The 12,344-nt window shown below is 53.5% G+C and overlaps 1 protein-coding gene across 1 annotated transcript; it reads left to right on the plus strand.

The window, feature by feature from the left end:
* Positions 1–2,547: 2,547 nt before the first annotated feature.
* On the plus strand, positions 2,548–12,249 carry CEP70 (centrosomal protein 70; the record flags this gene model as incomplete). The annotated part of the gene is given in 13 exon segments (XM_077474755.1): positions 2,548–2,636; positions 2,798–2,875; positions 3,034–3,130; positions 3,244–3,342; positions 5,599–5,754; positions 5,835–5,984; positions 8,248–8,256; positions 8,258–8,305; positions 8,307–8,418; positions 10,096–10,137; positions 10,140–10,209; positions 11,026–11,103; positions 12,123–12,249. Coding segments are annotated over 13 exon segments (1,095 nt in total), but the record flags the coding sequence as incomplete, so codon positions are not given.
* Between the last annotated feature and the right edge of the window lie 95 nt (positions 12,250–12,344).

Consider the following 12,344-nt stretch of genomic DNA (forward strand, 5'->3'; position numbering starts at 1 on the left):
CTATACCGCCCTCTACAGGTACACGGGGCTTACTATACGCCCTCTACAGGTACACGGGGCTTACTATACCGCCCTCTACAGGTACACGGGGCTTACTATACCGCCCTCTACAGGTACACGGGGCTTACTATACCGCCCTCTACAGGTACACGGGGCTTACTATACCGCCCTCTACAGGTACACGGGGCTTACTATACCGCCCTCTACAGGTACACGGGGCTTACTATACCGCCCTCTACAGGTACACGGGGCTTACTATACCGCCCTCTACAGGTACACGGGGCTTACTATACCGCCCTCTACAGGTACACGGGGCTTACTATACCGCCCTCTACAGGTACACGGGGCTTACTATACCGCCTCTACAGGTACACGGGGCTTACTATACCGCCCTCTACAGGTACACGGGGCTTACTATACCGCCCTCTACAGGTACACGGGGCTTACTATACCGCCCTCTACAGGTACACGGGGCTTACTATACCGCCCTCTACAGGTACACGGGGCTTACTATACCGCCCTCTACAGGTACACGGGGCTTACTATACCGCCCTCTACAGGTACACGGGGCTTACTATACCGCCCTCTACAGGTACACGGGGCTTACTATACCGCCCTCTACAGGTACACGGGGCTTACTATATTGCCCTCTACAGGTACACCGGGGCTTACTATATTGCCCTCTACAGGTACACCGGGGCTTACTATATCGCCCTCTACAGGTACACCGGGCTTACTATACCGCCCTCTACAGGTACACGGGGCTTACTATACCGCCCTCTACAGGTACACCGGGCTTACTATACCGCCCTCTACAGGTACACCGGGCTTACTATACCGCCCTCTACAGGTACACCGGGGCTTACTATACCGCCCTCTACAGGTACACCGGGCTTACTATACCGCCCTCTACAGGTACACCGGGCTTACTATACCGCCCTCTACAGGTACACGGGGCTCACTATACCGCCCTCTACAGGTACACCGGGCTTTGTATGTATTGCAGATGGGAAATCCCAATACTTCGGGTTGGGCGGAGGCTGTTCTGGAAGAATTGTATTTTGATAAAGGATGAGAAGCACCACAGGTGGTATACCGAGTCCAATAAACCTACTGTATATATTTTGAATACATTGAAGGTATAAACTAATAAGACGGGTCATTTTATTGTAACTGGTAATGCAATAAGAGAAATATGTCCATGTATAGCGGAGCCCACGTGTAATAATATACAAAAATATATTCTGATGATCACGTCCCAAAAACCAAAGTGCCACTCGTCTAATCCTTGGCACCCAGATGTAAAATCACGTGATCCAGATAATTATAATTACACAAATATCCCCTGAAATACAGGTAGAAAAAACTAGAATAACGAAAAACAAATTGGTGACATTCCCATATAATATACAGTATGACCCCTTTCACGCCGAGGCGCTTTTCAGGCGTTTCACGTTAAAGAAGCTCACGAACACCAAGTTCCATTAAAATCAATGAATGCTTTCGGACTGGGGGGAGGGCACTTAAAAAACGCCCTCTCCATTGAAATGAATGGAAAGCTCTTCAAAAGCGCTCGGTGTGAGAGCTCCGTGTTTTACTGGCAGTTTAGAAGCGCCTCCGTGTGAAAGGGGCTTATATAATGATATAAAACATTTGCATTGCAGCCTAATACAGCACAAGTCACCAATGGGAAGCAGGCCTGCATAAGTAATCAGCCAATATGTCTGCCCTTGTAAACCTGATACACTCCTTATACAGAAACCAGTCTTTATATGTTACCACACTGATACCCATACTGACATCAGACCATGTGGACCATGGCAGGTGTGGCTGGGCAGATGTATAGAAATGCCAATCCCTTGGTGCTCATAAAGGTCCCTGTACAGCCTGTCATCACACTGCGTACTGGCTGTAGGGGAAAAGAAAAGGCTTTGTAGAGGGAAAGGCCCATCGCTGTGGAGGGAAAGGCCCGTCTCTCTGTGGAGGGGAAAGGCCCGTCTCTCTGTGGAGGGGGAAAGGCCCGTCTCTCTGTGGAGGGGGAAAGGCCCGTCTCTCTCTGTGGAGGGGGAAAGGCCCGTCTCTCTCTGTGGAGGGGGAAAGGCCCGTCTCTCTCTGTGGAGGGGGAAAGGCCCGTCTCTCTCTGTGGAGGGGGAAAGGCCCGTCTCTCTGTGGAGGGGGAAAGGCCCGTCTCTCTCTGTGGAGGGGGAAAGGCCCGTCTCTCTCTGTGGAGGGGGAAAGGCCCGTCTCTCTCTGTGGAGGGGGAAAGGCCCGTCTCTCTCTGTGGAGGGGGAAAGGCCGTCTCTCTCTGTGGAGGGGGAAAGGCCCGTCTCTCTCTGTGGAGGGGGAAAGGCCCGTCTCTCTCTGTGGAGGGGGAAAGGCCCCGTCTCTCTCTGTGGAGGGGGAAAGGCCCGTCTCTCTCTGTGGAGGGGGAAAGGCCCGTCTCTCTCTGTGGAGGGGGAAAGGCCCGTCGCTATAGAAGAAAAGGCTTCTCCTGATGATTTCTCTGTCCATCTGTGTGGTAAATTTCTGCCTATTATACTTCCACAGTCCTATCAGGAGCAGATTAAGGAGGCAAGGAGGAGGAATGAAGAGTTGGTGAGAGAAAATGATCAGATCAGGCGGGAGATGGAGAGCAGGTAAGAGAACCTGTCTCTTTCTGTACGAGATGGAAGACCTCCCGTCTCTTTCTGTACGAGATGGAAGACCTCCCGTCTCTTTCTGTACGAGATGGAAGACCTCCCGTCTCTTCCTCGACGAGGTGGAATGAAGTGTAAGCTCTTCCGTCTCTTCCTTTCAGACCTTCAGCCAAAGAATTCCGACTATACAAGCAGCAGATGAGGAAGATGGAGAAGATTCTCCTCCAGAATAACATCCGGTAAGCCTCCATGTTGTTGGCCATCCTGTTGTTTGAGGATGTAAGACCGGCCTATGGAATGGGTTTACTTTTGGAACAGCTCTGATTCTGCTTTAGATTGTCAGCTCTCTGGGACAGACATTGGAGGAGCTGATGATATGTGATCTGTCATGTTGCAGGTTCCGGGGGATGAAGAAGGAGAAGAGAGATGAGAGTCGGGGTGATGCAGAGAGTACGGATCTTCTGCCGGCTGCTGAGTGTCAGCTTCACTTGCAGGTATCTCCCCTTAGAAGTCCCCATTCTGTATATCCTGTCCTCTCACCATTGTACTATATCCTGTATACACCCCTCTCCTGTATCTCACATGTACACGTTGTGTCCTCATACAGGACCTGTGCCGGGAGCTGAATGTTCTGGATCTGAAGGATCTCGTGCCCACTGCAACTTCTAACCTGAGACAGGCACAGACCTCTACAAAGCTGCACAAGGTACCGAGAGACGGAGGGGAACGCTGTGCATGTTGTGTCATGGCTGTATTATTAAAATATGACAAGGTTTTCAAAATCACGGGGGGGGGGGGGGGCTACAGCCTTCCTGACAGTGTGCCCATCAAGTTGGGACCTACGGCTGTGTTCGTACAGCTGCTGTGTCCCCATTTATTCAGACAGGCGCTAAGTCCCATCCTCCATGCTGGGCTGCTTTTTGCTCCTCTAAGAGCTGCATGCAGGCAGCCCATAGATGTGGATGCAGACACAGCGGCTCCATGGAGAGTTGCATGTCTAGATCTAACAAGTGGGCAGGAATGGGTGCAAGGATCCCAATGCAGACACTGTGCAGTAAAAAGTGGATCAGGATGGAGGACAGGACTCTGTGCCCATAAAGTAACATGCGGCTCCAGCCACATGAACAAACCACTCATTCATGCAGCCACAGTACTAGTATATATGGTGATTGTGACGGATCCTCTCCGGTGGCCGATGGTCTCTGTGTCGGATCCTCTCTGGAGGCCGATGGTCGTCGTGACGGATCCTCTCCGTAGGCCGATGGTCTCTGTGACGGATCCTCTCCGGTGGCCGATGGTCTCTGTGACGGATCCTCTCCGGTGGCCGATGGTCTCTGTGACGGATCCTCTCCGGAGGCCGATGGTCGTCGTGACGGATCCTCTCCGGTGGCCGATGGTCTCTGTGACGGATCCTCTCCGGAGGCCGATGGTCTCTGTGACGGATCCTCTCCGGAGGCCGATGGTCTCTGTGACGGATCCTCTCCGGAGGCCGATGGTCTCTGTGACGGATCCTCTCCGGAGGCCGATGGTCTCTGTGACGGATCCTCTCCGGAGGCCGATGGTCGTCGTGACGGATCCTCTCCGGAGGCCGATGGTCGTCGTGACGGATCCTCTCCGGAGGCCGATGGTCTCTGTGACGGATCCTCTCCGGTGGCCGATGGTCTCTGTGACGGATCCTCTCCGGAGGCCGATGGTCTCTGTGACGGATCCTCTCCGGAGGCCGATGGTCTCTGTGACGGATCCTCTCCGGAGGCCGATGGTCTCTGTGACGGATCCTCTCCGGAGGCCGATGGTCTCTGTGACGGATCCTCTCCGGAGGCCGATGGTCTCTGTGACGGATCCTCTCCGGAGGCCGATGGTCTCTGTGACGGATCCTCTCCGGAGGCCGATGGTCTCTGTGACGGATCCTCTCCGGAGGCCGATGGTCTCTGTGACGGATCCTCTCCGGAGGCCGATGGTCGTTGTGACGGATCCTCCCCTGAGGCCGATGGTCTCTGTGACGGATCCTCCCGGAGGCCGATGGTCTCTGTGACGGATCCTCTCCGGAGGCCGATGGTCGTTGTGACGGATCCTCCCCTGAGGCCGATGGTCTCTGTGACGGATCCTCCCCTGAGGCCGATGGTCTCTGTGACGGATCCTCCCCGGAGGCCGATGGTCTCTGTGACGGATCCTCTCCGGAGACCGATGGTCTCTGTGACGGATCTTCTCCGGAGAACAATGTGATTGGCTCTTTCTATGATCATGTATTGTTTAGAGTTTACCAAACTAAGAATAGTTGTTTTTGGCCAAATTCAAGAAAATCTTCTCACAAATGTAACAAAAAGAGGAAAATATCAATAACAAATAATGAATGTGAGCAGAAAAGGTCCTTGCAGTCAGTGTCCGTGACATTCATGTTATTTAAATAATTTTATACAATTTTAATTTTTTGTAACAGCCCTGGGGGGTGGGGGGTGTTAGTGAAATATCAGACCCCTGATGTCTCATTTTTAAAGAAAGAGACTGAGGACATTTCTCTACAGCCTCAGCTGCATCACAGAATTATTGAACCGGAAGCGCTCTGTACAGAAGCTCCCTGTTCATTCACAAACTGAAGCATAGGAAACAGTTTACAGTGCCTCAGTGATGAATAAACACAGGAGCGATTGGTACTGATCACTCGCTGTGTTCATTCAGGAAATAAAAGAGCCAGTAAATATGACATGTGTGCAGGGGATGGCGCAATTACTGGAACCCATCCCCCAAGGCACTCCCTGCAGCAGCTGAAAGCTGTCAGGAGGTAGAGGAGGAGAAGCTAGTTGCAGGGGGATCGGTTCCAGTAATGGCACCCCCATCGTAAGCATCTAACACTTCCAATGTCTGGGTGTCTGTTCTGTTATATTTCCTTTGGATGATACGACGGTTATTTTCAGGTTCTGAAAGTTTTGTGACTAGGAAGCGTTCTCTGTGGTCTGTTTCCCAGATCCTTTGTGACATCAATTCGGTGATCAGTGGCCCCCGGGCCCCTCAGCTGCTCTATAAACACAACCCTAGAGGAGACGGCACCCCAGATGAAGCAGACTTCATCCACATTCTGCCAACGGTGGAGCTATGGGCCGGACAGCTGCTGTCCCTGAAGGTACGGGTAACACTTGTGCCCTCTGGTGGAGGTAAGTGTGAAGTGTAGTCGGTAAATGACAGATCCTCGTTCTCTGGTAGGCTCTTCATCGAGCTCTGAGGAAGATGAGCGAGAAGATTCTGCCTGACCAGACACTGAACAGATCACAAGACTCCTCTGATGGCGTCCGCGTGGAGGAACTTCTACTGCTTGTGGACACCATGCTGGAGGACCTGGAGAACCGAAAACAGGTGATGAGAATCCGCCGGCTTCACCAAATCCACTTTGACCTCCCATTCCAATGACTCGCGTGTCTCCAGTGAAGGGTTCTGGTAATACTCCATCATACAAACACATTGTAGACAGTTGTGCTCTTCAGACCTTGGGGTAACAGTTTGGTGAAGACCCTTTTCTGTTCACCCATGACCCCCCCCCCCCCCCCCCCTTGTACAAAGCCAGCTCCATAAAGATATGGATGACCAGTTTGGTGTGGAGCAACTTGAGTGTCCTGTACAGAGTCCTGACCTCATCCCTACTTTTGGAAGACATTTGGTATAGGGTCTTCTCATCCAACATCAGTACCTACCCTTGGCCCTACGGAACACCTTTGGGATGAGAAGTCCTGAAGACTTCTTATCCCAAAGGTGTTCAATAGGATTGAAGTCATGGAGAAATTTTGTAAAGATGAGGTCAGGCTGTCCTGCACAGAGCCCTGACCTCAACCCTACGGAACACCTTTGGGATGATTTGGGGCCCAACATGTGAGCCAGGTCTTCTCATCCAGCATCAGTACCCGACCTCATAAATGGTACGGATTCCCACAGACACCCTACAAAATCTTGTGGCAAACCTTCCCTACAAGAGTGGATAACGTTAAAGGTCACAAAGTGGTTTTTGGAATGAAATGACCAGCTCCATAAAGACACGGTGTGACCAGTTTGGGGTGGAGGAACTGGAGTGTCCTATTCCGAGCCCTAAACCTCATCCCTACTGATCACCTTTGCGATGAATTTGAATACTGATTTGAATTTGAATACTGAATGTGAGCCTGGACGTTTTTTGGCTGCCCAACGTGAAGCCCAATATGTGAGCCGGGTCTTCTCATCTGTCATCAGTACCTGACCTCACAAATGGGTACAAATTCCCACAGACACCTCTCCAAAATTTTGCTGAAAACTTTCCCCAAACGGTGGAGGAAGTTAAAGGCCACAACTTGGGCAACTCCATATTAGGGGGCATGGAGGAACTCCCGTAGTCATAGTCATGGTTTTCGTAATGAGATGATCAGCTCCACGAAGACATGGATGACCAGTTTGGTGTGGAAGAACTCGAGTGTCCTGTACAGAGCCCTGACTTATCTCCTGACCTCACCCCTACTTGCCTCCTGACCTCACCCCTACTTATCTCCTGACCTCACCCCTACTTATCTCCTGACCTCACCCTACTTATCTCTGACCTCATCCCTACTTATCTCCTTTGGGGTGAATTTGAATGCAGATTGTGAGGCAGGTCTTCTTTTTTTTTTTTTTTTGCTGGTGCCCAACATGAGGCCCAATAAATGAGCAACATCAGTACCTGACCTCAGCTCCATATTCATGACATGGGGGGGCTCCATATTAATGGCCATGGTATTGGAATGATAATGAGAAAAAGGGGGCATAGAGACCAGGGAGGGAAGGGAGGTGGGTGTGAAGGGGGTACTGTGATTGGGGTGGGGGATTGAGGATGGAAATCTGCATAGTGTCCGGGCAGGAAGCAGCAGTATGGGATGGATGGGTGAGGTGCGAGAGACAACAGTATGGAATGAATGGGGGAGGAGTGGGGACTACAGTGTGGGATGGGATGGGGGGGGGGGGGGTAAGGAATAAAGGGCAGTCTCCGGGATATGAGGGTACCGGGGTAAGTTAGTGAAGGGCATTCGTTTTGAAAAGGGGGGGTGCAGAGCACAGTGCGGGGGGGGGGGGGGGGGGGTGGTTAAGGAGTGGAGGGCAGTGGTTTTAATAAAGGTGGGTTGTGAATTGGGGCACAGCGGGGGAGTAAGGAGTGAAGGATGCTAGCACTGAATAAGGGGATTGAAGACCGGGGTGCAGTGGTATTCGATGGGGGGGGGGGCTGTAAAGAGTATAGTACAGTGGCATGACTGGGGTGCATGAGTTGTGGGTGGGGGGGTGTATGTAGTGAAGAGCTGTAGTTTTGAATAAGGGGGGTGAGGAGCGGGTGCACAACAGTATGGGATTAGGGGGAGGGGATGTATGTAGTGAAGGTTGGTGGCACTGAATAATAGGGTGTAGATTGGGGTATAGCAGTGTGGGGTGGTGGGGGGAGGGGAGTATAGTGAAGGTTGGTGGCACGGAATAATAGGGTGTAGATTGGGGTACAGCAGCGTGGGATGGGGGTATTTTTGGCCGATTCTAAGACTACAACTCCCATCATGCCATGTGGTGTCCTGTGAGTAGATGAGGTTTGGCCCCTCCCTGGTTATTGTAGTTTCTCATATTCCATTTTTCTCCTCAGGGTGGCGCTGGTGATCTCCCCGTACACCCTGCAGGCGCTGGTCTCCCACTTCCAGAATTCTCTTCGATGTCCCGTCTTTGAACGGCGTCTACCAGCGGATGAATGAAGTGTACAGCAGACTGGGGGAAGTCACCAACGCCATGAAGAATCTCCGCAACATCCTGGGATTAGGTGACCCCACCCCATCATTACTGCCCCAGTATATACCCCCCCAATCATTACTGCCCCAGTATATACCCCCCCAATCATTACTGCCCCAGTATATACCCCCCCATCGTTACTGCCCCAGTATATACCCCCATCATTGCTGCCCCAGTATATACCCCCAATCATTACTGCCCCAGTATATACCCCCCCTAATCATTACTGCCCCAGTATATCCCTTCCCCCATTCCCAGACTCCTCCCCAGTCTGCCCTGCCTCAGCCTTTTATTCATGGGATTTTAGTTCTTCCAATCATGAAGGCTCAGCGTCACATGTGGGCGGAATTTATGTAAATACATCTACAACACCATAGCATAGCGGTGCTCCTTTATATCAATTCCTGCAAACCAAGCCCCTCCCACTTTTCTAATATCTTATACATTTAAATACAGCCTGCTTAGGAACGCCCACTCCGCCAAGCCGACACCCACCCAACATGGATTTTTGATATTTGCATAACTCCTCCCGCTGCTTGTATCAGGGCTGAGGGCTCATGAGAGGAGTACTGAGGCCGGTGCTGGGATGTTTTCTATGTACAGCCCCCTGCTGGCCCCTCCCACCAGCCATGCTCTGCCCCCTTCTGGCCCCTCCCACCAGCCATGCTCTGGCCCCTGCCACCAGCCATGCTCTGCCCCCTGCTGGCTCCTCCCACCAGCCATTGCTCTGGCCCCTGCCACCAGCCATGCTCTGCCCCCTGCTGGCCCCCTCCCACCAGCCATGCTCTGCCCCCTGCTGGCCCCCTCCCACCAGCCATGCTCTGCCTCCCTCCCACCAGCCATGCTCTGCCCCCTCCCACCAGCCATGCTCTGCCCCCTTCTGGCCCCTCCCACCAGCCATGCTCTGGCCCCCTGCTGGCCCCTACCACCAGCCATGCTCTGGCCCCTGCCACCAGCCATGCTCTGGCCCCCTGCTGGCCCCTGCCACCAGCCATGCTCTGGCCCCCTGCTGGCCCCTGCCACCAGCCATGCTCTGGCCCCTGCTGGCCCCTGCCACCAGCCATGCTCTGGCCCCTGCCACCAGCCATGCTCTGGCCCCCTGCTGGCCCCTGTCACCAGCCATGCTCTGGCCCCCTGCTGGCCCCTGCCACCAGCCATGCTCTGGCCCCTGCCACCAGCCATGCTCTGGCCCCTGCCACCAGCCATGCTCTGGCCCCCTGCTGGCCCCTGCCACCAGCCATGCTCTGGCCCCTCCCACCAGCCATGCTCTGCCCCCTGCTGGCCCCCTCCCACCAGCCATGCTCTGCCCCCTGCTGGCCCCCTCCCACCAGCCATGCTCTGGCCCCTCCCACCAGCCATGCTCTGCCCCCTGCTGGCCCCCTCCCACCAGCCATGCTCTGCCCCCTGCTGCCCCTCCCACCAGCCATGCTCTGCCCCCTGCTGGCCCCTCCCACCAGCCATGCTCTGCCCCCTGCTGACCCCTTCCACTAGCCATGATCTGCTTGCATTGCATAGAGAAGCTCGGCGACCCGGTAATGACATAATTGGGCCTGTGTGTGAGATAATAATTTGTCACCCATTAGTGGCGATTTCCATCTACAATCACCTTCTTTGCTGATCCTCTCATAGCGCCTTGTTGTTATGTTATGTTATCCTACAAGGGCCCCTCCTATTGTTCATCTGTATACTGATTGCACTGTCTCCTCAGATGATGCGGCCGGTATCGGGACGGTGGTGAACGCAGTGTGGGGATGTGCCGAAATGCAGAAGGAGAAAACCACCAGAAACTCCAGGATGTCCTTGGCCCTCTAGACATAGACAGGTACAGCAACCTCTGACCCCTTAATCCCGCAGCCGCGCGCGTCTCGTACCGCTGAATCCCGCAGCCGCACAATGTCGTCCTTGCTGTGTGTTCTCTGCTATGTCCAGTGATATTGTCACCCCCTCCCCCGTACTGTGATATCATACCAGTCCATGTCATGGTGTGCCACAGTGGTGTAGTGGGTGGCACAGTGGTGTAGTGGGTGGCACAGTGGTGTAGTGGGCGGCACAGTGGTGTAGTGGGCGGCACAGTGGAGTAGTGGGCGGCACAGTGGTGTAGTGGGCGGCACAGTGGTGTAGTGGGTGGCACAGTGGTGTAGTGGGCGGCACAGTGGTGTAGTGGGCGGCACAGTGGTGTAGTGGGCGGCACATTGGTTGTAGTGGGCGGCACAGTGGTGTAGTGGGTGGCACAGTGGTGTAGTGGTTAGCACTCTTGCCTAGCAGTAAGAAGGGTCGCTGGTTTGAATCCCAACCACGACACTACCTGCCTGGAGTTTGCATGTTCTCCCTGTGCCTGTGTGGGTTTCCTCCGGGTACTCCGGTTTCCTCTCACACTCCAAAGACATGCAGGTAGGTTAATTGGCTTCTGTCCAAATTTGGCCCTAGTATATGAATGGGGACCTTGGATTGTGGCTCCTTGAGGGTATGGACTGATGTGAGTGTACGATGTACAGGGATAGGGACAATTGTAGACACTCACTCAGGATGGACTGGTGTCTTTATCCAACCTTACTAACTATGTAACTATTGTCTTCTCTGTCCCCTCATTGCTGGCCGGGCCTGAATCTTCCCTGAACTCTCTCTCCTCTTATTGCAGCATCATCAATAAGATCCAGGAACACGAGGAGTTCTTCCCGGCCTTCGAGGATCTGGTGAAGGGGCTGCTGGATATATTAGGGGAGTCGCTGTATTCAGGTCCTGCTCCTTATAGGGGGTCACAGGAGCACAGGGACTCTCAGCAGCCAGTCAGATTCCATCACTGAATTCACAACCATACACAGAAATGTGATTGGTTGTTCTGTGCTCTGCACTTCCTCACCAGCGTTCATGCTGAGTGCAAGGAAGACCTCGGCCGGTACAGGGCCCAGATCTGCCATATTGTCCCCCCTAAGAATCGGAGCCCCGGGCCTAGAACATGAGCAGATCTGGTCTCTGCTGCTGGGGCTGTCATGGGTGGGATTAATGTATTATATCATGTCCCAGGACAGGTGCATACAGAGTTCAGACATAATGGATCACAGGATCCTACAGACCCTTCCTCCGGGTCACAGGTGCAATGCACGGATCCTACAGACCCTTCCTCCGTGTCACGGGTGCAATGCACAGGATCCTGCAGCCCCTTGCTCTGGGTCACGGGTGCAATGCCCAGGATCCTGCAGCCCCTTCCTCCGGGTCACGGGTGCAATGTCAAGGGTCCTGCAGCCCCTTGCTCCGGGTCACGGGTGCAATGCACAGGATCCTGCAGCCCCTTGCTCCGGGTCACAGGTGCAATACACGGGGTCCTGCAGCCCCTTGCTCCGGGTCACGGGTGCAATACACGGGGTCCTGCAGCCCCTTGCTCCGGGTCACAGGTGCAATACACGGGGTCCTGCAGCCCCTTGCTCCGGCTCTGAGTCTCAGGTGCAGAATGGGTCCCTGTGGTAAGAGGTCCCTCCTTGTTGTGAGATGAGAAGAATAAGTGATGAGAATTATGAGAACTCCGCCAACATTTATAAATATTATGAGCCGTGTCATTGGCAGAGGAGGGATCGGCGCTATGTGTGGCATCGGTTTGCCTTGGCACTGACACTCTGTGTGTAGAGCTGGCAGGTCAAAGATCTTTCTCTATTTGGATTGACATCCAGAAAAGTTTCCTTGTAATCACATTTGTCCCCCCTCCCCCCTCTAGTCCCTGATTGTCGTACTTTTTCCTGCAGAAATCCGTCATCTGGAGGAGATTCTTCCCGAGGTGCTCAGGCTGAAGGCGTTGGACTCACGGTGACAACAACCCCCATCCATTCTATTATTTATTTTTATACTTTAATAAACTTTTGTACGGTGACGGTGTGTGTGGCGGCTTCCTTCTTCAATCCACAAATCGGGGTACATCCCACCGCCCACAATGCTGAGCTCAGCCCCAGAGCAGCCAATAGCCAG

The sequence above is a fragment of the Lithobates pipiens genome, unplaced genomic scaffold (genome assembly GCF_037356315.1).
Source record: "Lithobates pipiens isolate NorthernLeopardFrog02 unplaced genomic scaffold, aLitPip1_a1.2 Scaffold_126, whole genome shotgun sequence".
Lineage (NCBI taxonomy): Eukaryota > Metazoa > Chordata > Amphibia > Anura > Ranidae > Lithobates > Lithobates pipiens.